Source organism: Pelobates fuscus, chromosome 1 (genome assembly GCF_036172605.1).
Source record: "Pelobates fuscus isolate aPelFus1 chromosome 1, aPelFus1.pri, whole genome shotgun sequence".
Taxonomy (NCBI): Eukaryota; Metazoa; Chordata; class Amphibia; order Anura; family Pelobatidae; genus Pelobates; species Pelobates fuscus.
In genome coordinates, this window is record NC_086317.1 from 210,311,376 (window position 1) to 210,337,002 (window position 25,627).

A 25,627-nucleotide genomic window follows, 5' to 3' on the forward strand; every position below is an offset into this window, starting at 1 on the left:
AGAGTGAAATGCGTATTGGCCATTTTTAAAGGACTATTTATTTGAGGACTTTTATCATCTTTGTTTTTATATTGATTTTATACCAATACATTCATCATTTTCATTTAAGACCTCACTCAAGTCAGAGCGTCAGAGCGGGCTTCCACAGTGATGGACGGACGAGACAGCAGCTGGAGCCCACAACGCTGGACCTTGCGGTGCCTCACCAGGACTCTCAACCATCCCCAACACCCTTCAATGCGCAAGGTATCAGCTGACAGGGAACTCACAAACCGTGACATATAGGGGTACAAGCTTAAAGTCTCTACTACTATAGATGCTGTCCATACTACACTGAAACCTCTTGAACAGAGACTTTCCGACGACATTGAACTTTAACGTAATATACACTGTTATCCGTGTCAAATGTTTCAGCACCTCCATGATAATCATTTTACACTAGCATAGCGAAATGTGAAAAAAGAGGATATTTTCTCCTTAGTCAAAAGATTCACACAAGGTAGAATCTCCGACTAGGAAAAAATGGTCGGGGTGGGTGATACCAGCTACACCCAAAATGGGCATGAACCCTTAAGTTATGTCAATGAAAAAAACACAAGGAAATGCTTGGATGTTCTCCCATAAAAGAAAGGGAAGAACTGCCAAGCCGGCTGGTATAGATACGTGTGCACATAGATGTTATGCCAAAAAGAATCTTAGAATCTGGAGTCCAGTGGGTAAATGGGTATCAGAGAGATGTTAAGTATGATAACTATAGTGCGTGAGAAGTATCTCCAAATCCACAAAAAATATATATACAGACTTTAATAATCTATTCAAGAGAAAGAGATACTATAGCAACTATGTATCAATGAAAACTCTCTGGTTCCCCTAGTTGCCTATAATTTACCTTTGGTATCAGAAGCAAATCCATTTATCGGAGTGCTGTTACACAGGGGGTTATAGGCAATAGGCCCCTATACAGCAGAATACCTTCAAAAAAATCCTTTGGTGTATTCAATCAATTTCGAGATTAATAACTCGATATACACATTATAGAGTTATGAAGGGTGTTAGACCAAACGTTTAAAATTAGCAGAGAATTAGTCAGGAGTAGTAAATGTCTAGATAGACAAAGGGAGATAGCGGAGTCAAAGTAAAAAGTGACTGACATAAAATCAGAATGTCACAGAAAGAGATACTAACTGATCTCCTATGCTATCTCTATTTCCCTTGCTTCTGCTAATAAACACCTTCGTGGGTGTTCTAAACTAGGTCGTTACACTAAATGCTGTGGAGCCTGCCCTACGAAATCAGACTCCAGAGAGAGTAATAGTGAGAAAACGAAAAATTAGAAAAGATGGTAAATCATAACTAAAGGTGAACAGTAGAGGGGAGGATTTCCTCAGTGCGTGGTGAAAGGTGCATAGTGCAGTGATCGAGTGCTGTGACTCGGGAATCCCCCCAGATGAGATCCGACGCGCGTTTCGGAGTAAGCAACTCCTTCGTCAGGGACCGGATTTGCCGCCCAGAAACTCCCGGTATTTAAATCGCTGCTGGCCAATCAGGGCAAAGGTGCTTCACGTCGTCATCGCTGACGTGACGCTATGTTAATTTAAACTCCTGACTAATTCTCTGCTAATTTTAAACGTTTGGTCTAACACCCTTCATAACTCTATAATGTGTATATCGAGTTATTAATCTCGAAATTGATTGAATACACCAAAGGATTTTTTTGAAGGTATTCTGCTGTATAGGGGCCTATTGCCTATAACCCCCTGTGTAACAGCACTCCGATAAATGGATTTGCTTCTGATACCAAAGGTAAATTATAGGCAACTAGGGGAACCAGAGAGTTTTCATTGATACATAGTTGCTATAGTATCTCTTTCTCTTGAATAGATTATTAAAGTCTGTATATATATTTTTTGTGGATTTGGAGATACTTCTCACGCACTATAGTTATCATACTTAACATCTCTCTGATACCCATTTACCCACTGGACTCCAGATTCTAAGATTCTTTTTGGCATAACATCTATGTGCACACGTATCTATACCAGCCGGCTTGGCAGTTCTTCCCTTTCTTTTATGGGAGAACATCCAAGCATTTCCTTGTGTTTTTTTCATACACTAGCATAGCGCCTTACAGCACGCATCAGCCATGCTCTTAGATAGCCTGTCACCTATTAACATAATGATTACATACCTGCCTGCCTGGCACCCAGCTTGTTTCACCCTCATGTCTATTTCCTCTCCCCCTCTCATGTAAGCATAATCTGTGTTGTCCTCAGCCTAGTTTAAGCACTGTATAAACCTAATAATATAGCATAGACTAGGCGGAATTCTTCTAACATACCTACCATTACTGTTATTTTTTGCCATGATATTACTTGCCATGTTTTGCATACTGGCTAGCACCTGATGCCGTAAGGGCTAACCTATGTCTCATGATCATCTCTTGATCCCTAATTGACCCTGTAAATTTATTACTAGATCATAATTGAGACCACATTTACCTACAGCCTTAAGAAGCATTTACATTACTTAATATGTGCAGCGAGTAGGCATTAAACGGGGCAGTCTTTATTATTTATTTTAAGCTGCGCTAGACGCAGGACAGTACTTGATTACTCTAACCTTCTAACTTTACTCTAACGACTAGACCGATCTACTGTTTCGCCTTAATTTTTAATTTTTATTTTAACACTAACTCACTGGCATATAACCTGCTATAACGAATGCTATGTTCAGAAGTGAAGCGAGGTCACGCTATGTTATGTGTATGCCCAAGCAATGAAAACCGTTAATGTTCATTACATACTTTAACCTTATGAAAATGTGCTAGACTAAACATGTACCTCAATGTTCAAAAGCTTATAATGCGCTGGAGGATTGCCTTTGGGGTACCACACGCGCGACTGTACTAAACTTATGCACAACAAAAATAAAGAATTAAAAAAAAAAATGCTCATTACCACTGCACCTGGATCAGTAGAGAAAAAATGATCCCATGCTAAGGTTCAAAATATGCCTTTTGAATTACCCCAGGGTGTATTCTTTAATAAATAGTATGTGTTTGGGGGGAAGTTTCAATAACCAACCATCTACACTACTCCAAAATGGAACATGGACACAGCGTAAAACTTCAAAGTTAGAAAAAAATTAATGACTGCGTCTCAAATGTGCCCCTTCAACATCCACGTATACCTGGCAAAGGTACATACGGGGTATTGCTGTACTCAGACGACATAGCTGAGCAACATATGAAGTATTATACAGTCATAGCACACATAAGGTTTGCAAAATACACTGCGCAAACTCACTTTGTGTGTCAAAAAGGCAGAAAAAATGCTTATTACCACTACACTTGGTACAAGCTAGCGGAAAAATTTTCCCATGCTAAGGTTTAAAATATGCCTTTTGAAATACCCTGGGATGTCTTCTTTAAGAAATGGTATGGCTTTATGGTGCATTTGGATTATATAGCCTGGTAAAATACTCTAAAATGGGACATGGGCTCAGCGCAAAAATTTAAAGTTTGAAAAAAAAATGGAATGGCTATGTCCCAAATGTGCACCTCCAATGTCCACATATACCTGGCAAAGGTACATACGGGGTTATTGCTGTACTCAGCCGACATAGCTGAGCAACATGTGAAGTATTATACAGTCGTAGCACACATAAGGTTTGCAAAATATACTGTGCAAACTCACTTTGTGTGTCAAAAAGGCAGAATGCTTATTACCACTACACTTGGTACAAGCTAGCGGAAAAATGATCCCACGCTAAGGTTCAAAATATGCCTTTTGAAATACCCTGGGATGTGTTCTTTAAGAAATGGTATGCCTTTATGGTGTAGTTGTAATATGTAGCCTGCTCAAGTGCTCCAAAGTGGAACACGGACAGATCAAAACCCTCCATGAAAATTCACACTTAAAAACATAAACTTGTCACGTCTCTTTTACAGCACTGTAACTTCACAAAATATTGCCAAAGACATACAAGGGGGGTGTCATTTTACTCAGAAGACTTAGCTGAGCATAATTTGGGGGTTTGAACTTAGTGGCACATATGAAATATACAAAATGCCCAGCAAAAATGTAATCCGTATGTAAAAAATGCCCCAAATAATTGTTTACCACATTCTTTGGCATATATTGGTGAAAAAATGGTGTGGCGAAACCAACCTCGCCACTGTGAACTGGAGAAGCCTGGTTGCCCGCCTGCTCCCTTTGGACTATGGACCAGACTTGAAAAAGGTTTATTTTCCCTGCAGAAAGGCTTATTCGTGCCTTTCTGCCAGGGTGTTCGGTAGATTTCATCTACCGAACAAACTACCGTATGAGGGACCACCTAGGAGATGGAGTGTGCCGTCAATTGACCGCCCAGAAGCTGCGGTTAACCGCAGCTTAATTGACAAACGCTGGGTGGCCTTTGTTCGTCAATCGAACACGTGGCGGTGGCCATCTTAGCTCCCGAACAGCGGTGTTTTGCCGTTGAGTGTCTGGAACTAAAATCGGACACTCCACTAAGCAAACACCGTTGAGACCTCCAGACTTCCGTGGATTCATGCTGCAACTACCGAACGAGCCGCCGCTCAGTAGAAAGACTAATGTTAACATGGGGAATCTAACGAACCCAAGGAAACCCACGGATGGCAAGCCGTTCGGGACTTTTTAATACATTAACAGAGACCGACCGCAAGGCCAAACCTCATGGAACTATTTTCGGTTACTTTGCCTGAGCGGTCGGTCAATACTTTATAGTCCCATAACTCCCGAACCCTTTATCCGAATTGGCTGATTTTCAACTATGTTGTCCCTCCAGACTAGGGCTATCTGGAGATACTGGATTTGTGGATGTACCCCAAGTATTTAGAGTACATCCAAAACTTAGGGGAAATGGTGTACTGTTTAATTGTGTTAACAGATAAGTTAGAGGGAGGAGATGTGTGGGTTGTACCTTAAACTGTATTGGTGCACTGTAAATCCCTCCCTTGCATGGGAGAATCCTATATAAGCCTGTTGTGTGAATAAATCAGTGTTGTTGCTGTTTAACCCTGAAAGTGAAGTGTCGTCTTATTCTTGGGGGGAATTTGACTGTATGCCGATTGCCAGGAGTGTAAGCTGTTCATATTGCTTTTCCTGTTCAGCTGCTTCCAGGGTTAGTGTGTCTGCTGTTCGATTTGTGCAGTTTTGAGTTCGGGAGGTTGGTGATTGCAGTAGCTGCTGGTCTATGGGAAAGGGGATTATCGCCTAAACGGTTTTTATCCTCTTGTGAGTGAAACGGTCCGCAACAAATGGGGGCATGTTAAGGCACAATATGCACCATATGAGATACCCTGGAGTGTCTACTTTTACAAATGGTAGGCCTTTGTGGGGTTTTTTTTAAACAGTCAAACTGTTATAATACCCCAAATGGAAGCATTGGCTCATTAAATCTGTCTCTCAAAATTCTACTGTGAATACTGAAAAGGACAGGTCTCATATATGGCACTGTAGCTTCACGAAATAGTGCCAAAGACATACAAAGGGGGTGTCATTTTACTCAGCAGATGTAACTGAACACAAAATAAAACTTTGTACAGGAATAGCACACACCAACTTTACAAAATACACATGAGAAGTTCTTTGTTATAAGTTTGTGTACCAAAAACCAAAAAAAAACTAAATTTTTCTCTAATATTTAGCAGAGGTTGGCGGTGAAATGACTACGTAGAAAGTGTCAAAACAACCTTAGGTAAATAACCTGTGATGTCTACTTTATATAAATATATACTTTTGTGTGCCAATTTTGTTTTCTTTTATGGCTATTAAGCTTACAAGACAAACATACCAAATTCTAAAATTGCTCCACATTAAAAGTTTATTTTACTCCTTGTGCTTTGTGACCTGTAAGTACCAAAAAATTATATATTCTGTAAATCAGAACAACTAAATGAATTTATTTTTAATTGCTTTCTTTAACCTGCACTAATTATGCACACATTATTATTGCACTTTTCTGTATTTTTTTGATAATAAATAAGCATTTATATATATATATATATATATATATATGTTACATCAAATTAAAGCCCTTTCTGTCCTTTAAAAAACAGTATATATGGTGCAATAAACGAGAGAGATGCAAATTGCAGTTAAACGCAAACAGCAAGAAAATGCAAAAATTGCTTGTGTCATTAAGCGTAAGACAAGCTTCTGAAGCTGTGATAATAGCAGTAATAAGGTGGTTAGGTAATTATATATTTATTTACAGTGCATATATAGTTACGGGGGGGGGGGGGGTTGTTGTACCCAAGGGGTAGGCACTGAACTTGGGTATTATTTATTCATATTTCTTATTATTACTTATTTTGTTAATATTTAACCCCTTAAGGACTGAGCCAAATGTACATGTTGTGATCAAATCAAAATGTAAACAAAATCTGGAATTTGCGCTATATGTCTGTTCAACCGTAATTCGCCTCTTTCATACTAAATGCATCCACCCTTATTATATATCATTTAATTCAGAAGAAAACTGCAATTTTACTCACTGTAAATTCCCTTTTTCCTTAATATGGTGGCAGTACAATAGGGATGTACTCTTCCCATAGGCAAGCATCTGAAAGAAATCAATTAACATAAAAAGTTCCTCCCCTTACCAGGTATAAGAGACCCTGCAGCCTTAGGACCTCAGTACGTGTCAAGAACACCACAGTGGAACCACAAAAACCTCAAAAAACTTTTGATTAATTACATAAAGGGAGGGTGTGCTGTACTGCCACCATATTAAGGAAAAAGGAATTTACGGTGAGTAAAATTGCAGTTTTTCCTGGCATATGGTGGCAGTACAATAGGGATATATCGAGATCCCAAGTAAGGGCGGGAATTAGTCCAAAACAGCTTGTAACACCTTGTGCCCGAATTCAGCGTCAGAGGCAGAGAATACATCTAGTCTGTAATGCTTCACAAAGGTGTTGAAAGAAGACCAGGTAGCTGCTTTACATATCTCTTCCGGAGATGCACATGCTTCTTCGGCCCAAGACGTAGCCATGGCTCTAGTGGAATGTGCTTTCAAGGAAACAGGTATAGGAAGGTTCGATGAAGAATAAGCCAACTTTATAACCTCTACCAACCATCTTGCCAAAGTGGCTTTGGATGCAACTTGACCTTTGAAGTTTCCGAAGAAATTCACGAAAAAATTATCCATTTTTCTATATGTAGAGGAGCGTTCTAAGTAGATTTTAAGCGACCTCCCTACATCCAGTAGGTTCCAATCAAATTCCCAATCCGGCTTAGCCGGACCAATGAAGGAAGGCAGACAAATAGGTTGGTTGATAACTTTGGAGGAGATGACTTTCGGAAGAAATGAAGGCTTAGGGAACATAACCACTTTATCCGGATAAAACTTAGTAAAGTCAGGCGAAGAGGACAGCGCCTGCAGTTCTCCAATTCTCTTAGCTGAAGTAATTGCTACTAGAAACACGGATTTTAGGGACACATTCTTCAAAGAGGCATTTTCTAGTGGCTCAAAAGGTTGAGAACAAAGAAATTTTAAAACTAAGGACAAATCCCAAGAGGGAAACCAGACTTTTATAGGAGGCCTTAAGATCCTTACTCAGGGCCGGCACGTCCATAAGGCGGCACAGGCGGCCGCCTTAGGGCGCACCGGCTCCGGGGGCGCAAGATTTCAGTGACCGGCAGGAGGGAAAACTCTCCCTCCTGCCGGCCACCATCTCCGCTCCCAGTGCGGCAGTGCTGCTCGCCGCACGCCGCCCAGCAGCCCCACTGGACCCCAGGGAATGATCCACACCAGCTCTCCAGGTAGGGAGGCTGGGTGGATATTATTTATTTATTAAAATAATTTGTGAATGTATGTGATGTGTCTGTGTGTGAGAGTGTCTGTCTGTGTGTTTGAGTGTGTGAGTGTCTGTGTGAGAGTGTGTGAGTGTCTGTGTGAGAGTGTGTGAGTGTCTGTGTGAGTGTCTGTGTGAGAGTGTGTGAGTGAGTGTGTGAGTGAGTGTGTGAGTGAGTGTGTGAGTGAGTGTGTGTCTGTGTGTGTCTGTGTGAGAGTGTGTGTCTGTGTGAGAGTGTGTGTCTGTGTGTGAGTGTCTGTGTGTGAGTGTCTGTGTGTGAGTGTCTGTGTGTGAGTGTCTGTGTGTGAGTGTCTGTGTGAGAGTGTGTGAGTGAGTGTCTGTGTGTCTGAGTGTGTATGTGTCTGTGAGTGTGTGTGAGTGAGTGTGTGAGTGAGTGTCTGTGAGTGTGTGAGTGTGTGCGTGAGTGTATGTGAGTGTATGTGTGTGAGTGTGTGTGTGCGTGAGTGTGTGCGTGAGTGTATGTGTGTCTGTGAGTGACTGTGAGTGTGTGCGTGAGTGAGTGTATGTGTGTCTGTGAGTGACTGAGTGTGTGCGTGAGTGAGTGTATGTGTGTCTGTGAGTGATTGTATGAGTGTTGCATGTGAGTGTATGAGTGTGTCAGTGTATGTGTGTGTCTGTCAGTGTGTGTTTGAGTGTCTCAAATCAGTGAGAGTATCTTTGTCATTGAGTCTGTGTGTGACTATCAGTGTGTCTGTCAATGAGTGTCAATCAGTGTGTGTGTTAGATCAGTGAGTCTCTGTGTTTGTCATTGAGTGTGTGTGACTGTCAGAAGAACACTAAGGGACAGGGAAGGGAGGGGACCAATAATGGACGGGGAGAGGGGCTGGTTAAGAGGCACATAGGTGAAGATGTTATTTTTGAATGGGGGGGGGCGGAAAAATACATCTTCGCCTATGTACCCAAAAATCCTTGCACCGGCCCTGTCCTTACTGCTTTAAAAAATCTCCTAATGAGAGTATTAGAAGCCCAATTCTTTACCAAAAAATGACTTAGAGCAGAAATTTGGACCTTGAGGGTAGATCGACTAAAACCCTGTTCAAGACCATCTTGCAAAAAATGAAGGATTGTGTCAGCAGACGGATGGGATCTAATTTAGTAATGCACCAGTGAAGAAATCTTGTCCAAATCTTCAAGTATATAGAAGAGGTAGAGCTCCTAGTGGAGTTTAAAAGCAATTGAAACCTCTCTTTTTGAATACCCTTATGATGCAGAATCAGCCTTGCAGCAGCCAAGCTGTCAATTTGAACATCTCCAATACTTCCACTGGGACATCCGCGTTTTCCAGAAGATCCGGCGTAACCGGAAGAGTCCAGTACTTTAACCCCTTAAGGACCAAACTTCTGGAATAAAAGGGAATCATGACATGTCACACATGTCATGTGTCCTTAAGGGGTTAAAGTCATATTCCTCAAACCCGAGAACCAGCTGCGATTTGGCCAGTACGGCAGTATGGCCAGGAGACGTGCCTGATCCGAAGACACTTTGTGTAGAATTCTCGGAATTAAGCTTACCGGGGGAAAAATGTAAGCAAGGGGAAATTCCCACCGGATTGAAAGACCGTTTATTACCAGAGGCCTGTCTACCCTGAAAAGGGAGGCAAACGCTCTTACTTTTGCATTTGATCTTCTTGCCATAAGGTCTATAACTGGAAGGCCGAATCCCCCCACCAGCTGAGCAAAGACTACTTGATTGAGCGACCACTCATTCTGGGGCCATTTTGATCTGCTCAAATCGTCGGCAACAATGTTGTCTACCCCCCGAATGTGAACGGCTGAAATGTCTTCCAGATGGTACTGTGCCGAGGACATAATTCGAGAGCAAAGAAGGTATCATTTTTTTACTTTTGTACCGCCTTGTTTGTTCAGGTAGAACACGGTAGTCTGATTGTCCGACTGGATCTTTACAGCTTTCCCGAAAATGAAAACTTCAAACTCTTGAAGGGCGTAGAGGACTGCTAGCATTTCTCTGAAATTTGACGATTCCTTTGTTTTGTCTTTTGACCAAACACCCTGTCTTAAGTGATAACCTAGGTGAGCTCCCCAACCTGTTTTTGATGCATCTGTTGAAATTACTACCCAGGATCTTAGGTGAAAGGACCGGCCTTTTGTAAGGAATTTTTCCTGCAGCCACCAAGAGATTCTTTCTTTTGTATGATTTGATATACACATGATTGCATCCAAGTCTTCTTCTTTTTTTGACCACTGCGTAAGTATTTCCCATTGTAAGGGCCTTGATTCCGCTCTGGCCCATTTTACTGCTGGAATCGTAGAGGTCAGATGACCCAAAACCTGCATGGCTTTTCTTACGGAACATTCTGATACCTGAAGAAGTTTCGATATCAACCACTTTATCTTTGTCTTCTTCTTGCTTGAAAGATGAATTGACAGGGTATCTGACTTGATCAAAAACCCTAAAAATAGAATGGACTTTGAAGGGGTAAGATGTGACTTTTCTAGATTTATAATCCACCCATGTTCTTCCAGGATTTTTAGAGTGTAGGCCACATCTGAATTCAGCGTGGTTCTTGTATCTGCTTTTATCCACCAGTCGTCCAAATAGGGTACAATTGTGATACCTTGTAGCCTTAAAAGTGCAGTGATTGGCGTGAGGATCTTTGTAAAAATCCTGGGTGCTGAGGCTAGCCCGAACGGGAGAGCCTTGAACTGGAAATGATGGATATTCTTTCCTTTCTTTATAGCAAACCTGAGGTATCTTCTTGAGCTCACATCCATAGGAACATGCAGATAGGCATCCTTTAGATCCAGGGTGGCCATAAAATCTCCTCTTAGAAGGATATGAGTGACAGACTCTATTGTTTCCATTCGGAAATATTGATAAGAAACAAGTTTGTTTAGGGATTTTAGATCTAAAATTGGGCGAAAAGACATGTCTGGTTTTGGAACAAGGAACAAGCGGGAGTGTGGCGAAACCAGCTTCGCCACTGTGAACTGGAGAGGCCTGGCTGCTAGCCTCCTGCCCGCTGACTATGGCCCCTGGACATATTGCACTTTAGAAACTATATTTGGGCATGTAATAATTTGTATTGCTGCTGCTGGCCCTTTAAAAGCAGCGATGGACATATTGGAACTTTTGGGACTACTGTACCTTTAAGACTGTGGAGCGTAGTACAGTAATCCTGCCTTTAATACTTTCATGTCATGTATGTATTTTTGTATGCAGTTAACCTGGGTTATATATATATATGCAGCCTTCATCTGATTGTTCGGTAGAATCACTCCATTCATTGTATTGAGGAAACTACCGAACAACCAGACCACCCAGGATTAAGGGTGCCTCCAATTACCGTTTGCAACAATGTTGCAAACGGGTAATTGGCAATCATGTAATGTGTTCTGTGTCCTCTGGGTGGCCGCCATTCAGGAAACAACCACGTGGCGGCGGCCATCTTAACCTACCGAACAGCGGTGTTTTGCCGTCGAGTGTCTGGAACTAAAATCGGACACTTGACTAGGCAAACACCGCTGAGACCTCCATACTTCCAGAAATTCGTATGGAAACTACCGAATGACCCGCCGTTCGGTAGAAAGAACCCCACAAACAAGGGAATTCATTCAAACCCTCTCCAGGCTCTATAACACAGGCAATTCGCCTGTTTTCATTCCCTTGTTTGTGACCGACCGCAGGGCCAAAATGCATGGAACTGTTTTCGGATACTTTACCCATGCGGTCGGTCAAATCTTTGGAACTTCATATCTCCCGAACCATTCATCCGAATGACCTGATTCTTGGATATGTTGTCCCCCTGAATAAGGGCTATCAGGGGATACCTGTTTTGGAGGTGTAGCATAGGTATTTGGGGTACATCCAGGAATTGGGGAAAAAGGTGTACAGTATAATTGTGTTAAGTGTTAATCTAAGGGGAGGAAATGTGTGGGAGGTACATCCATGTGATTGGTTAATTTCATCCTCCCCCTGGGAGTGTCCTGTATGTACTTGGTTGTAATAAAAGCCAGACTGGGTGTCCCAGTCCACAGCTACTGCAGAACACCACACTCCCGATCTGGATACGAAATAACACTCCGAACTGGAACAGCTGAACAAGAAAAGCATACACAGGGAGTATACCCCTTGATAAACTTGAGAATTTGGAACCCTTTCTATAACACCTTTTCTTAAAAGGGAAACAGTGGCGGTAAAAAGGGCTTGTTTTTTAATTTTGACTGGTAGGAGGAGACAAGGAAATTTGACCTTGGAGAATCCAAGAATTCTATTCGGTAACCATTTTTGATTATATTCAAAACCCATGGATTTGTATTTTTTTCTCTCCATTTGTGAACGAATTTCTGTAACCTTCCTCCTACTCTGATGGCGTCAGAAACGTTTGTTTGTGTCATTCTTGTCTTTGTGAGTGTCAAATTTCTGATCTCTTTTGTTGACAAAACCCCCTGGGTTTATCTTGAAAACCCCTCCGATGCCTGAATTGGAAATTTCTGTACCTGGGCTTCCAGGAATACTTTCTGTCCTGGGGCAAGGCCTTTTTAGTTTCTGACATTTGTCGTACCAATTCTTCTAGGGGAGAACCAAACAACTTTTTCTTCTCCAAGGGAAGTTCACATAATGCAGCTTTTGAAGCAGTGTCTGCTGCCCAGGCCTTAACCCCTTAAGGACACATGACATGTGTGACATGTCATGATTCCCTTTTATTCCAGAAGTTTGGTCCTTAAGGGGTTAAGCCACAGTGCCCTTCGGGTTACAGATGACAAACCCATGATACGAGCTGATAGCTTAATCAACTCCGCAACAATATCCATAAGATACTCATTTGACAATCTCAAATTTTGGAATAGGAGGGACAGGTCTTTGTCCTGGGTATCACCCAGACCTTCTTCCAAGGTATTCAGCCAAAGATTCTGAGCTCTTGCTACTGAAGCACCGGCTAATGCAGCTTTTGCCTAAAAACCTGCTGCCTGATAAGCCCGTCTGCTGGAAGTTTCAGCTCTCTTATCCATAGGGTCTTTCAGACCCGAAATCTCCCCAATAGGTAAAGTAGTTTTTTTAGACAATTGCGCAACTTGTACATCAACTACTGGTAAATTCTCCCATTTATCACCCTCCTGTATTTTAACAATTCTTTTAAAATGACTGGAAATAAAGGCCCTTTTCTCTGGGTTCTTCCATTCCCTGAAAATTAAATCCAGCATCTTTTGTTGGATTGGAAAAAATGTACTCCTGTTTTTATCTGCTGTCTCATCAGCAAGGACCATAGTAACCTCTTTAATAAATTTCCTCAGCTCGTCACGAGGAAACCCCACTTCATTATCAGAAGATTCGTTAGAGGATTCTGAATCCGAAAAGGAACATTCCCCAGAAGAGAGTTCTGAACCAGAAGGTGTCCTCTTCCTTTTAGCTCGCTGTTTATTAGTTTTAACTGGAGAAGTCTGAGCTGTTTCTTTAAAAGACTCAAAGGTTTGGGCTAGATTATCCTGAAACCAAGACAAAAAACACTTCATTTCTTGTTGCTTGGATTTTTCTAGCGATAATGAGGAGCAATTATTGCAGATTTTCCTCTTGAACCCATCTGGTAAAGGAGTGGTGCATTCACTACAACAGAGATGTTTAGACTTGGAACTGGCTTTTTTAGAAACAGGAGTAGGAACCTTGTCTTTATCCATATTATCCGTAGAAACAGGGCTAGATATATCTGTAATACACAAATTTAAACAATATTTGAATTCTACTTTAATCATTCTATCTAGAAAGTTTTAAAGAATAGAAGCCATCAGGATCCTACCTCTAAAACCTCTGACCCGTGTGGGGGGGCTGGTGACACGGGAGATCTTCAATGTCAAGCATCCATGATGACAGACAGATCTGCACAGCATATATAGGCAGCTTATTTCAAATTTGGCACCATTTTTTGGGGAGTTCAGACCGCGCATGCGCGATAGCGCGGTCGGAACTCCGGTGGAACGCAAAACCACCCGGGCGTGCGTTCCACCGCTGTGCGCATGCTCCTCCGATGGGCAGGGATTCGCTGCCCTAAAGGACCGCCTCCTTGTTTAGCCGGTGACCTCACGCGGCATAAAAGCAGGCTTTTCATACCTGCCTCCATAATTGAATGGCCGTTCAGCGCTCCACCCGGGAGGCTATCAGGCCGGATACCCCTGGCAGCAACCCATGTGCCTCACCACTGCCCTCCATCTTCCAGATGCCGACCGTTCCTGTTGGAACAAGAAAGAGAACTGAGGTCCTAAGGCTGCAGGGTCTCTTATACCTGGTAAGGGGAGGAACTTTTTATGTTAATTGATTTCTTTCAGATGCTTGCCTATGGGAAGAGTACATCCCTATTGTACTGCCACCACATGCCAGGAAAATATGGCTTTCATTTAACATCAAATATTTAGCTATGAAACATAATTTAATATGAAAAAAATATAAAAAAAAGGGAGAAAATAAGAATTTTAATTTTTTTTAGTTCTAAGTGACATTCTAACTGTGAATGTCATAATACTGTTTGCTTTTACTGCAATAAAATACACATATTTGTATTCAGTGATGTCTCATGTGTAAAACAGTACCCCCTATGCACTGGTGTATTTTGGTTTGGTGCTGCCCTAGGCATGACTAAACCTGGGAATCCCCCCAATCTAATTTTTCCCCACCCCTACCGGTCAAGGCCACACCTCTTCCTGATTAAGACACACTGATAGTCAAACACAGACGCAATGACAAACAGACTCTCGCTGATTTGACAGACACTCAAACAGACATACTGACAGACACACGCACAAACACTCATATGCACACACATATACTCACAGACAGAAACTCATATGCACACTCACGGACACACACAGACACTCACACACACTGACAGATAAACTCATACATACACTCAGTCACACAGACACACTCACAGAAACACACTCACTAATTATTATTATTATTATTATTATAATAATAAAAAAAAATCCACAGCCTTCCTACCACCCCCCCCCCCCACTGCTGTAATGACATCCGAGGCGGCAAGGGAGCTGTCATGTCCCTGCTCTGCTCCCTTGCGGTCCGTCTACTGAAGCCAGGAGCCGGAATATGACATCATATTCCGGCTCTTGCGGCATCAGCAAACGGCGGCATCAGTGCGTGAGGGAGCAGAGCAGGGACATGACAGCTCCCTTGCCGCCTCGGATGTCATTACAGCAGTGGGGGGGGAGGGGGGGGCATTAAGGTGGCCAACAGGCCTGCCCTGGGACCCCCATGACAGGGAGACCACCGGGATGCCCAAGTGGTTAGTTGTCACGTCCTGCTCTGTTCTGTGGAGATGTCTGGCCTTGGCTTCTAGTATCCAGTACTCTTGTTACAATTCTTGTTTAGTTTTTCTTGGTTTTTGGTTTTCTATTCTATGTCTGGTTTTTTTTTATGCTGGTATTTCTGGGTTCATTCCTGTAATCCATCCCTGGGATTCACAGTCTCCAGGTTTCATTTAAATGTTTGTTTTATGTTGCCACACCCGTTTGTTTTCCTTCATTCACTCTGTTTCAGTGTTCCTGCAGGCAGCTCCTCAAGGCTTCTGCCCTTTCTTGCAGGTAAGTGCTATATATGTCTTTTGGTTGTTTTAGCATACATTAGGCAGTGTAAGACCTGCCAGATATGGGGTACATTGGCGTTGTTGGCAGGCTTATGCAATGTATGATCATATAATGTGACTAAATCCCCATGATTTTCATATGTAGTACTTAGTTATTGCTCCTCTTGTTTTACCTATGTTTTCTTGTCTTGTTTTAGTTTGTATACCCAGTCCATGTACAGTCCTGTCCAGTCATGCCCATGTTATGTTCATGTATTCCTCTTGTCTTGTGTATATGTTCTGGGTTTAGCTTACTATCCTTCTCTGGTTCTGGGTTCTACTAGTTCTGTCTTGTTTTCATGTTTGGTGCCTATCTCTAGTCTAGCCTTGTTTCTAGTACTGGATACAATCTTGCTGCAGAGCCTCCCTATTCAGCTCCTGGGAGGTCTGCTTAATTTCCAAGCTCCTAGTTCCTGGTATCCGCTGAAGCTGATTCAGGGTCTTGGTATGTGGCTGCACAAACGCTGGTGCTCAACACAAGGGGGCGTGCGGTTACCCTGCACCAGACCCTGCTAATCCACCTCCACGCTGTGACTCCTACTTTGAACATCAGGCATACTGGGTCCCGGTCCTGCACCGCCGCCCGGACAGTGTCTGGGTCCCGGGCACTGGACCGCCACCCTGACATTTGTGCCGCCCAAGGCAAATGCCTAGTTTGCCTTGGGCTAAATACGCCACTGCCCCTATGTACAGGTTTTATGGTGTTTTGGGAAGTTACAAGGTTAAATCCAGCATGTAACATTTTTCAGTTTTTTCACATTGAAATTCGCCAGATTGGTTACGTAGCGTTTAAGACCGTATGGTAGGCCAGGAATGAGAATTACCCCCATGAGGCATACCATTTGCAATACTAGACAACCCAAGGTATTACAAATGGTGTATGTCTAGTCTTTCTTAGAAGCCACTTGGTCACAAACACTGGCCAAAGTTAGTGTTAATATTTGTTTGTGTGTGAAAAATGCAAAAAACTAATTTGAACGCCAATTTTGGCCAATGTTTGTGTGTTAAGCGAAGTCTTCCGAGTAAAACAGTACCCCCCTATGTAAGGGTTTTATGGTGTCTTGGAAAGTTACAGGGTTAAATAAAGTGCTAGCAAATTAAATCCCCTGGACTTTTGGTCTGGGTTGTGAGGCAGGTCCCACGTGTGTATATATATATATATATATATATATATATATATATTTATTATTTCGATCTACGTGTATTTTGATATCAATATAAATATATATTAATATCAGAATACAGTTAGAACAAAATTACACACACATATATATATATATATATAATTTATTTTGTATTTTTTTAATTTTCATTTTTTAACGTATTTACATATTTATTTTATATTCTATATAAATATATATATATATATATTTAATTAGATCATACGTGTATTTTGATATTAATATATATATCATTTAATTTTAAACTGTTTTAACTTTTTTTTTTTTTTACATTTTTTAAAAAATTTTTACATTTTCAGGCAGCAGAAGGAGTACCTGTAAGTACAGGCACTCCCCCTGCTGGCACTGCTATGGATGGCTGTGCCGTCCATGTGATCGTGAGGTCCTCGCAAGGACCTCGCGATCACATGGCCCAGGAGGGCAGGAACGGCAGCAGGGGGACTCCCTGGGATGCCAGGTGAGTCCCCCCAATGCAATCGCCGGCTTGGGTAAATACATAGGACGGCGGGGACTTAAGGGCTTAAACTGCAACGGTTATTTTGTTTATATAAACTGATCAACCACAATGTGAAAATTGATGAGTGAAGTGAATAACATTGCTCATATCTAGAGTTGAGCGGACACCTGGATGTTCGGGTACGCCTAGTTCGGCCGAACTTCGTCAAAAGTTCAAGTTCGGGCTCGAACTTGACCCGAACTTGACCTCGAACCCGAACCCCATTGAAGTCAATGGGGACCCGAACTTTTGGGCACTAAAATGCCTCTAAAAAAGTTCTGGAAAGGGCTAGAGGGCTGCAAAAGGAAGTAAAATGGGGGTAAGAGTAGGACAAGTGCCATGCAAACAAATGTGGATAGGGAAATCACTTAAAATAACAAAATAAGCAGCCGCTTAGTTGATAAAGGCTATCTAAAATGCTGAAAGACCTAAATTGGTCTTTCAGACACATTTACTAATACTAAGTAAAGATTACTTATTATTAGTAAATTCAGCCCCTACTCGCTGTACCGTGGCTGCTCACTATAAACCCCCCCCAAAAAACTATTGGCCCCCACCCCTGCGCTCTTTTTTTTTTTGTTTTGTTTTTTAAGTGCGTTGGTTATTATGGATTTTTCTTTGGCCTTTTTTGGGGCTGAAAAAAAGAAGATTTTAGAAGAAAGAAGACATCAAATGGTAAGTTTTGTTTATTTTTACAGGTATCTAGCTTATGGCCCCCCGTCATTATTTTTAGGATGAGGGTGGTAGGTAGGGGTTATTTTTTTGAGGTAGGGGGTTATAATTTTTATTTTGGGCCCCCACCTGCCGCGCAGGGGTGGGGGCCGGGGGGGAGAACAGTAGGTCCCCTCCCTCATTCTTATTTAGGGCCCCCACACACCACTGAGGAGTGGGGGCCAGGGGGGGAGGACAGTAGGTCCCCCCCTCATTGTTATGTAGGGCCCCCACCCACCGCACAGGGGTGGGGGCTGGGGGGGAGGATAGTAGGTCCCCTCCCGCAATCTTATTTAGGGCCCCCACACACCATGCAGGGGGAGAGGACAGTGAGCAGCCACTGGCTAGACATGCCCCTATTCACGGTATAGCGAGTAGGGGCTGAATTTACTAATACTAAGTCATCTTTACTTAGTATTAGTAAATGTGGCTGAAAGACCAATTTAGGTCTTTCAGCCTTTTGGTAGATAGCTCACATGCTGCATTGGCCAATCACAGCCATGCCATTAGTAGGCATGGCTGTGATGGCTTCTAAGGGCACACGAGTAAAACGCTTGTTGATTGGCTTCCCTGCAGCCTTTCAAAACGCACCATTAAATCGCAGAACACCGAACTCTTTACAGTTCGGGTTCGCTCAACACCGAACTCTTTACATTTCGGGTTCACTAAACTCTACTCATATCATTACAATGTCACCTGTCAAGGGTGGCATATTTTAGGCAGCAAGTGAACAGTCAGTTCTAGAACTGAATGCGTTGAAAGCAGGAAAAATGGGCAAGCGAAAGGGAAGTGACTTTGACAAGGGACAAATAGTTACGACTAGACGACTGATCGCATCTCCAAAATTGCAAGTCTTGTGGGTTGTTCCCAGTATGCAGTGGTTAGTATCTACCAAAAGTGGTGGAAGGAATGACAACTGTAGAACTGGCATCAGGGTCATGGGAGCCGAAAGCTCATTGATGCACGTGGGTGGTGGTGGTGGGGGAAACGTGCCATCATGCTATGACGTCATTACGCTCGACGGACGTAAGCGTGTAAGTTGTACACAAATCCAGCCCTTTGAGTCCTATGAAGCCGGCATTCGACACAGGGACTGGATACTACATCGGAAGAGAGGAAGGAATACCTGAAAGGGGACTTACCTGTCTGGAAACGGTTTTTATCCATTTGTTAATAAAGTATTATTTATCTTCACACACAGTTTCAAGTCTGTATATTATGCGAAAGATGCAATCAAAGTTTAGAGCAGACTTTACTTCTCTATAATTGTGAGTGTTTCAATCGATTGTTTTCTTAAAGGGACACTATAGTCACTAAAACAGATTTGGCTTAATGAAGCAGTTTGGGTGTATATATCATGTCTCTGTAGTTTTACTGCTCAATTCTCTGCCATTTAGGAGTTAAATCAGTTTTGTTTCTGTTAATGCAGCCCTAGCCACACCTCCTATGGTTGTGATTGACACAGCTGGCATGAAAACAAAATGGTTTCATTTTCAATCTGATGCAACTAACTTTAAAGGGACACTCCAGGCACCCAGACAACTTCTGCCCATTGGAGTGGTCTGGGTGCCAACTCCCACTACTCTTAACCCTGCAAGTGTAATTATTGCAGTTTTTTTTTTATAAACTGCAATAATTACCTTGCAGGGTTAACTCCACCTCTAGTGGAGCACTTACGTGTCCCTAGCACAGGAAACCTGTGCTAGAGAGTCGCTGGACGTCCTCACGCGTTGCTCATTTCCCCATAGGAAAGCATTAAATGCATTTTCAATGCTTTCCTATGTGGAGCTCTAATGCGCATGTGCGGCATTGCCGGTGGACGGGATCAGTCTCGCCCACCGGCCGATTCAATCACTGGGAGGAGCAGCAGCGGAAGAAGAAGCAGCGACGTGGGACATCGTCGCTGCCTGTGGTAAGTTACTGAAGGGGTTTTCACCCCTTCAACAACCAGGGATTGGGAGGGAGAGGGAACCGGCAGTGCCAGGAAAACGGATTGTTTTCCTGGCACTGGAGTTTCCCTTTAAAGGTTTTTATCTCCTGCTTTGTAGATTGAACTTTAATTACATACAAGAGGCTCCTGCTGGGTCTAGCAAGCTATTAACAGAGCAGGAGATGAGGAATTCTAAGTTAAACAGAATTTAAAATAAAGGAAGTGTGAACATTAGATGACTTTACAGGAAGTGTTTAGGAAGGCTGTGCAAGTTACATCCAGAGAGGTAGGACTAGGGTTGTATAAACAAAGTGATTTAACTCCTTAATTGCAGGGAATTGAGCAGTGAGACTGCAGGGGCATGATCTATACACCAAATCTACTTCATTATAATAAGTTGTTCTGCTGACTATAGTGTCCTTTTAATTATTTTTATTCATACATACTGCCCTATTGCTTGTCCCGGTTTTTCTCTCTTTTCGAGATACCATATTGGAACTTGGAGACAAGTAAAGTGCGAGACTCCTTAGTGAGTAATATAGAGTAAGATTTTTTATCACTTGAAAATTTTCTTTGCACAATATTGCACAGAATAGTGAGTGTTAACACAGTGCACCTTTTCACTTTTTTTGTGTACATCTATATTGTTACACCAATTGTTTTGTGTGAAATTACACTATTACCAAAAAGTATTTATAGTCTTAAAGGCACAGCGCACTTTATATTTGGGTTTCTTGTATACATGTGATTGAAGCTTTTTTCACATTATATAGTGCTGCTTTTTTAATAGTTGTGATTTTATTTTGTGATATTGAATCACCGGCGCAATACTATTGGTTTTTTTTTTGTACAGTGTCATGCTCTGGTCAATGTTCTGCTGGAAAACCTTGGGTCCTGCCATTCATGTGGATGTTACTTTGACACGTACGACCTACCTAGAAATTTTTGTAGACCATATACATCCCTTCATGGCAACGGTGTTCCCTGATGGCAATGACCTCTTTCAGCAGGATAATAGACCCTGCCACACTGCGATCATTTTTCAGAAATGGTTTGAGGAACATGACTAAGAGTTTAACGTTTTGCCTTGGCCTCCATAATTCCCCAGATCTCAATCCGATTGAGAACCTGTGGGATGTGCTGAAACAACAATCCGATCCATGGAGGCCCCACCTTGCAACTTGCTGAACTTAAAGGATCTGTTGCGAATGACTTGGTGCAGATAGCACAGGACATGTTAAGAGGTCTTGTGGAGGCCATGCTTCGACACATCAGAGCTGATTTGGCAGCACAAGGAGGACCAACACAATATTAAGCAAGTGGTTTTAATGTTGTGGCTGGTCAATGTACATATATACATATGCAGTTGTCAAATTTGAATACGTTTTTAGAGGTTTTTTAATGCCTGCAAAGCCCAATTACTAAATGCATTTAACTCACTTTTCTTGCAATTGTCTTTTTGTGGACCACAGTCCATGGTTTTCACTATAAAATCAGAAAACAAGGACCATCTGTATTTACAGCAAGACTATATGTGTTCATTGGTCAACACCATGATATAATAACTACCATGTCCAAGGTAAATATAATTAGAGATTTGAATACATGTTTAATGAAAATTTAGCATATCTTGGATTAATCAGAACATCTTCAAAAGGTGTATGGAAAAACTGAAATCTGTTTTCTGCACCTTAACTTCGTCTATTTATGTGACAGTTGGTTTCTATACCATGTTGTCACTATTTATTAGCTAATAACATAATCTGATTTTCAGTATATCCTATAATCCTCTTGGTCACAGCAAGAACCTTAGGCACAAGAGAGAAGAGAGCAGCAATGGTGTGTATGTATATGTGCATGTATTCTATATATATATTCGTATTATTATTGCCATTTATATAGCGCCAACAGATTCCGTAGCGCTTTACAATGTTATGAGAGGGGGATTTAACTATAAATAGGGACAGGAACGATAGGTTGGAGAGGACCCTGCTCAAACGAGCTTACATTCTATAGGAGGTGGGGTATAAAACACAATAGGACATATATATATATATATATATATATATATATATATATATATATATCAAAAATAAGAAAGAGAAAAGGATTCATAGACTGTGCTTATAAGGGTGGGTGAGAGAGAGATATAGAGAGGTTATATGTATAGAAAGTAGGAGTTATAGTGAAAGGTTATATACACTGCTCAAAAAAAATAAAGGGAACACAAATATAACACATCCTAGATCTGAATGAATTAAATATTCTTCTGAAATACTTTGTTCTTTATATAGTTGAATGTGCTGACAACAAAAATCACACAAAAATTACAAAATGGAAATCAAATTTTCCAACCCATGGAGGTCTGGATTTGGAGTCACACTCAAAATTAAAGTGGAAAAACACACTACAGGCTGATCCAACTTTGATGTAATGTCCTTAAAACAAGTCAAAATGAGGCTCAGTAGTGTGTGTGGCCTCCACGTGCCTGTATAACCTCCCTACAATGCCTGTGCATGCTCCTGATGAGGTGGCGGATGGTCTCCTGAGGGATCTCCTCCCAGACCTGGACTAAAGAATCTGCCAACTCCTGGACAGTCTGTGGTGCAACATGACATTGGTGGATGGAGCGAGACATGATGTCCCAGATGTGCTCAATTGGATTCAGGTCTGGGGAAGAGGTGGGCCAGTCCATAGCATCAATGCCTTCGTCTTGCAGGAACTGCTGACACACTCCAGCCACATGAGGTCTAGCATTGTCTTGCATTAGGAGGAACCCAGGGCCAACCGCACCAGCATAAGGGGTCTGAGGATCTCATCTCGGTACCTAATGGCAGTCAGGCTACCTCTGGCGAGCACATTGAGGGCTGTGCAGACCCCCCAAAGAAATGCCACCACACACCATTACTGACCCACTGCCAAACCGGTCATGCTGGAGGATGTTACAGGCAGCAGAACGTTCTCCACGGCGTCTCCAGACTCTGTCACGTCTGTCACATGTGCTCTGTGTGAACCTGCTTTCATCTGTGAAGAGCACAGGGCGCCAGTGGCGAATTTGCCAATCTTGGTGTTCTCTGGCAAATGCCACACATCCTGCATGGTGTTGGGCTGTAAGCACAACCCCCAGCTGTGGACGTCAGGCCCTCATACCACCCTCATGGAGTCGGTTTCTGACCATTTGAGCAGACACATGCACATTTGTGGCCTGCAGGAAGTCATTTTGCAGGGCTCTGGCAGTGCTCCTCCTGTTCCTCCTTGCACAAAGGCGGAGGTAGCGGTCCTGCTGCTGGGTTGTTGCCCTCCTACGGCCTCCTCCACGTCTCCTGATGTACTGGCCTGTCTCCTGGTAGCGCCTCCATGCTCTGGACACTACGCTGACCGACATAGCAAACCTTCTTGCCACAGCTCTCATTGATGTGCCATCTACCACTAGAGTGAAAGCACCGCCAGCATTCAAAAGTGACCAAAACCTCAGCCAGTGACTGAGAAGTGGTCTGTGGTCACCACCTGCAGAATCACTCCTTTATTGGTGGTGTCTTGCTAATTGCCTATAATTTCCACCTGTTGTCTATCCCATTTGCACAACAGCATGTGAAATTGACTGTCACTCAGTGTTGCTTCCTAAGTGGACAGTTTGATTTCACAGAAGTGTGATTGACCAGGAGTAACATTGTGTTGTTTAAGTGTTCCCTTTATTTGTTTGAGCAGTGTATAAAGATAAAGGGAGTTATAGAGAGGTCTAAAAAGCACCAAATATTGACCTATTTTAGAAATGTTTGGCCTATATTGATATTTATTCAGCGCTGACACTACTTTTAGTTTATATTAGTTTTATTGGAAACATTCTTTTATATCTTAGCTGCTTTTTATATTTCAGAATGACTTCCTAATGGTAGTTTGTGTTATTTTTCTTTTAATATTACAGGTTGTCTGCACCCAACTTCTCCTGTGCCTTATTATTTTCTATATTGTCTTCTACATGACATGCAGTGTGTGTACAGGAGCCATGAGGTAAGACTAAATTCTGTTGGGGCGCATCTAGTCTGAACATCTAAAATACATGTAAATTCACTACAAAAACTGACAAACATACACATATGTATTCACATACTAATTGGTTGGCCCAAAATCGTTATGTGTTAAAGGAACACTATAGTGTGAGAAATACAAAACTGCATTCCTAACACTATAGTGTCCATTGGTTCCTACCCCAATCCTAACATTACAACAGAGCCTTTATGGAATCTACAGACCTTACAAAACAAAGGGTGATTTGCAGTGCTAGGATTGACATCTTCTATCATTGCATGGATCAATTAGCTCAAACCTTACAAACCATATTAGCTCGACTGCTCCTTTGCCTAGTCCTTCTGCCTCTCCTGTTAATATGACTCCCCCTCAAAGGTAAAATGGGCATCCTATGCTTTGTTGAGGTTTTCTTAACCTCGTTCTTACCCCATGAATAGAGCAAAAATAAGGTTCTGAAAAATCATCTGACTGACAAATCTTGCTTGCTGGGGACTTATGGAACAGTTTACCAGGATTTGGAGCCCAGTTGCAGTAGATGGCACAAGTAGGAGACAAAATCCAAAAACGCAGTACAGATAAAGGGGTAATCCAAAGGCAGGGTCAGACGAGAAGCAGAAGTCAGGGCTGGCAGCGGAGTAACATAGTCGGTAAAGCAGGCAGAGTCCAGGAAATTAGTCAGTAGTGTAGCAAAGATCCAGGAGGAAACACCAAACAGGCAAAATGACCAGATACTAGCTTTCAGGCAGGGCTGGCTTTTACAGCCTGCTAATTAGATGCAGCTGACCCTAATTGGAAAAGGGTTGCAGGTGGATAAGTGCTGCTTAATCAAGGCAAAGGGTCAGGAAGTAGAAAAAATGCAAACAGAAACTGAAGTCCCCTGGTGGATGTCATGGCAGAGAACCTGACTGGGATGGATGCTGGAGCTGTGAGTTCAAACCCAGCCAGGTCTCTTAAGCCATGCCTTGCTGTCTGCAGGGCTCAGGCTGTGCTGTGACACTTGGTCTAATCCTGTCTGGGAATCTTGTACAAATCTTGGTGTACAAATATGCAAAGTTGCTATCTGTATTTAAGAGAACATTTGATTTACCATACCAAGTTAGTTCTGCAGGGAGGCTCTTATGAGAATAAAATAGGGTTCTTGTATGGTTTCTGACTGCTTAAAGGACCACTGTAGTGCCAGGAAAACATACTCGTTTTCCTGGCACTATAGTGTCCTGAGGGTGCCCACTCCCATGGGGAGGAAGGGGTTAATCCTTTCCTTTTTTCCAATGCTGGAACTCTCCTCCCTCTTCTGACGTCACCGGCATCCTATGGACGCTGGCGTCTTCTCACTGTGAAAATCACAGTGAGAAGCGCGGAAGCGCCTCTAGCCGCTGTCAATGAGACAGCCACTAGAGGCTGGATTAACCCATAGGTAAACATAGCAGTTTCCGAGAAACTGCTATGTTTACAGCAGAAAGGGTTAATCCTAGATGGACCTGGCACCCAGACCACTTCATTGAGCTCCTTTAAGAATTCAGGACTTCAGACTTTGTGGTTGGTTGGAATAGTTAATCCCGTGTGACTGCTTTTCAAGAGAGCTTATCTAATAACATTCTAGACAAGATAGCTACCAGGTACTTGCCTAGGCACCTTGATGATACAATTGCTTATTAGAACAAAAATTAGTACCGCACAAAAAAGAAAAGTGGAACTAAATAAAGTTCCAACCTTAACTTTCATGAAAGAAAGCAACTCATTGATAGTAAGCAAAATAAAGTGAAATAAAACTTTTTTTGGCCAAGCCACAGACCTGAATGGCCGCACACAACATGAGCTCCGCAAAAAGCAAGCCCAGCCTTACCCCAAC

At 42.3% G+C, this 25,627-nt stretch overlaps 2 protein-coding genes across 2 annotated transcripts in view; both read left to right on the forward strand.

The window, feature by feature from the left end:
* EPB41 (erythrocyte membrane protein band 4.1) overlaps positions 1-25,627 on the forward strand; it is a 403,184-nt gene that overhangs the window by 316,602 nt on the left and 60,955 nt on the right. The window lies entirely within an intron of this gene.
* The window catches only part of LOC134610960 (putative transmembrane protein 244), a 43,066-nt gene continuing 38,677 nt past the window's right edge, over positions 21,239-25,627 (forward strand). Inside the window, exons 1-2 of the mRNA XM_063454376.1 lie at positions 21,239-21,328; positions 23,675-23,760. Of these exons, the coding sequence (XP_063310446.1) occupies positions 21,320-21,328; positions 23,675-23,760 (95 nt within the window). The 5' untranslated portion in view covers positions 21,239-21,319. The remainder of the gene's footprint in view (positions 21,329-23,674; positions 23,761-25,627) is intronic.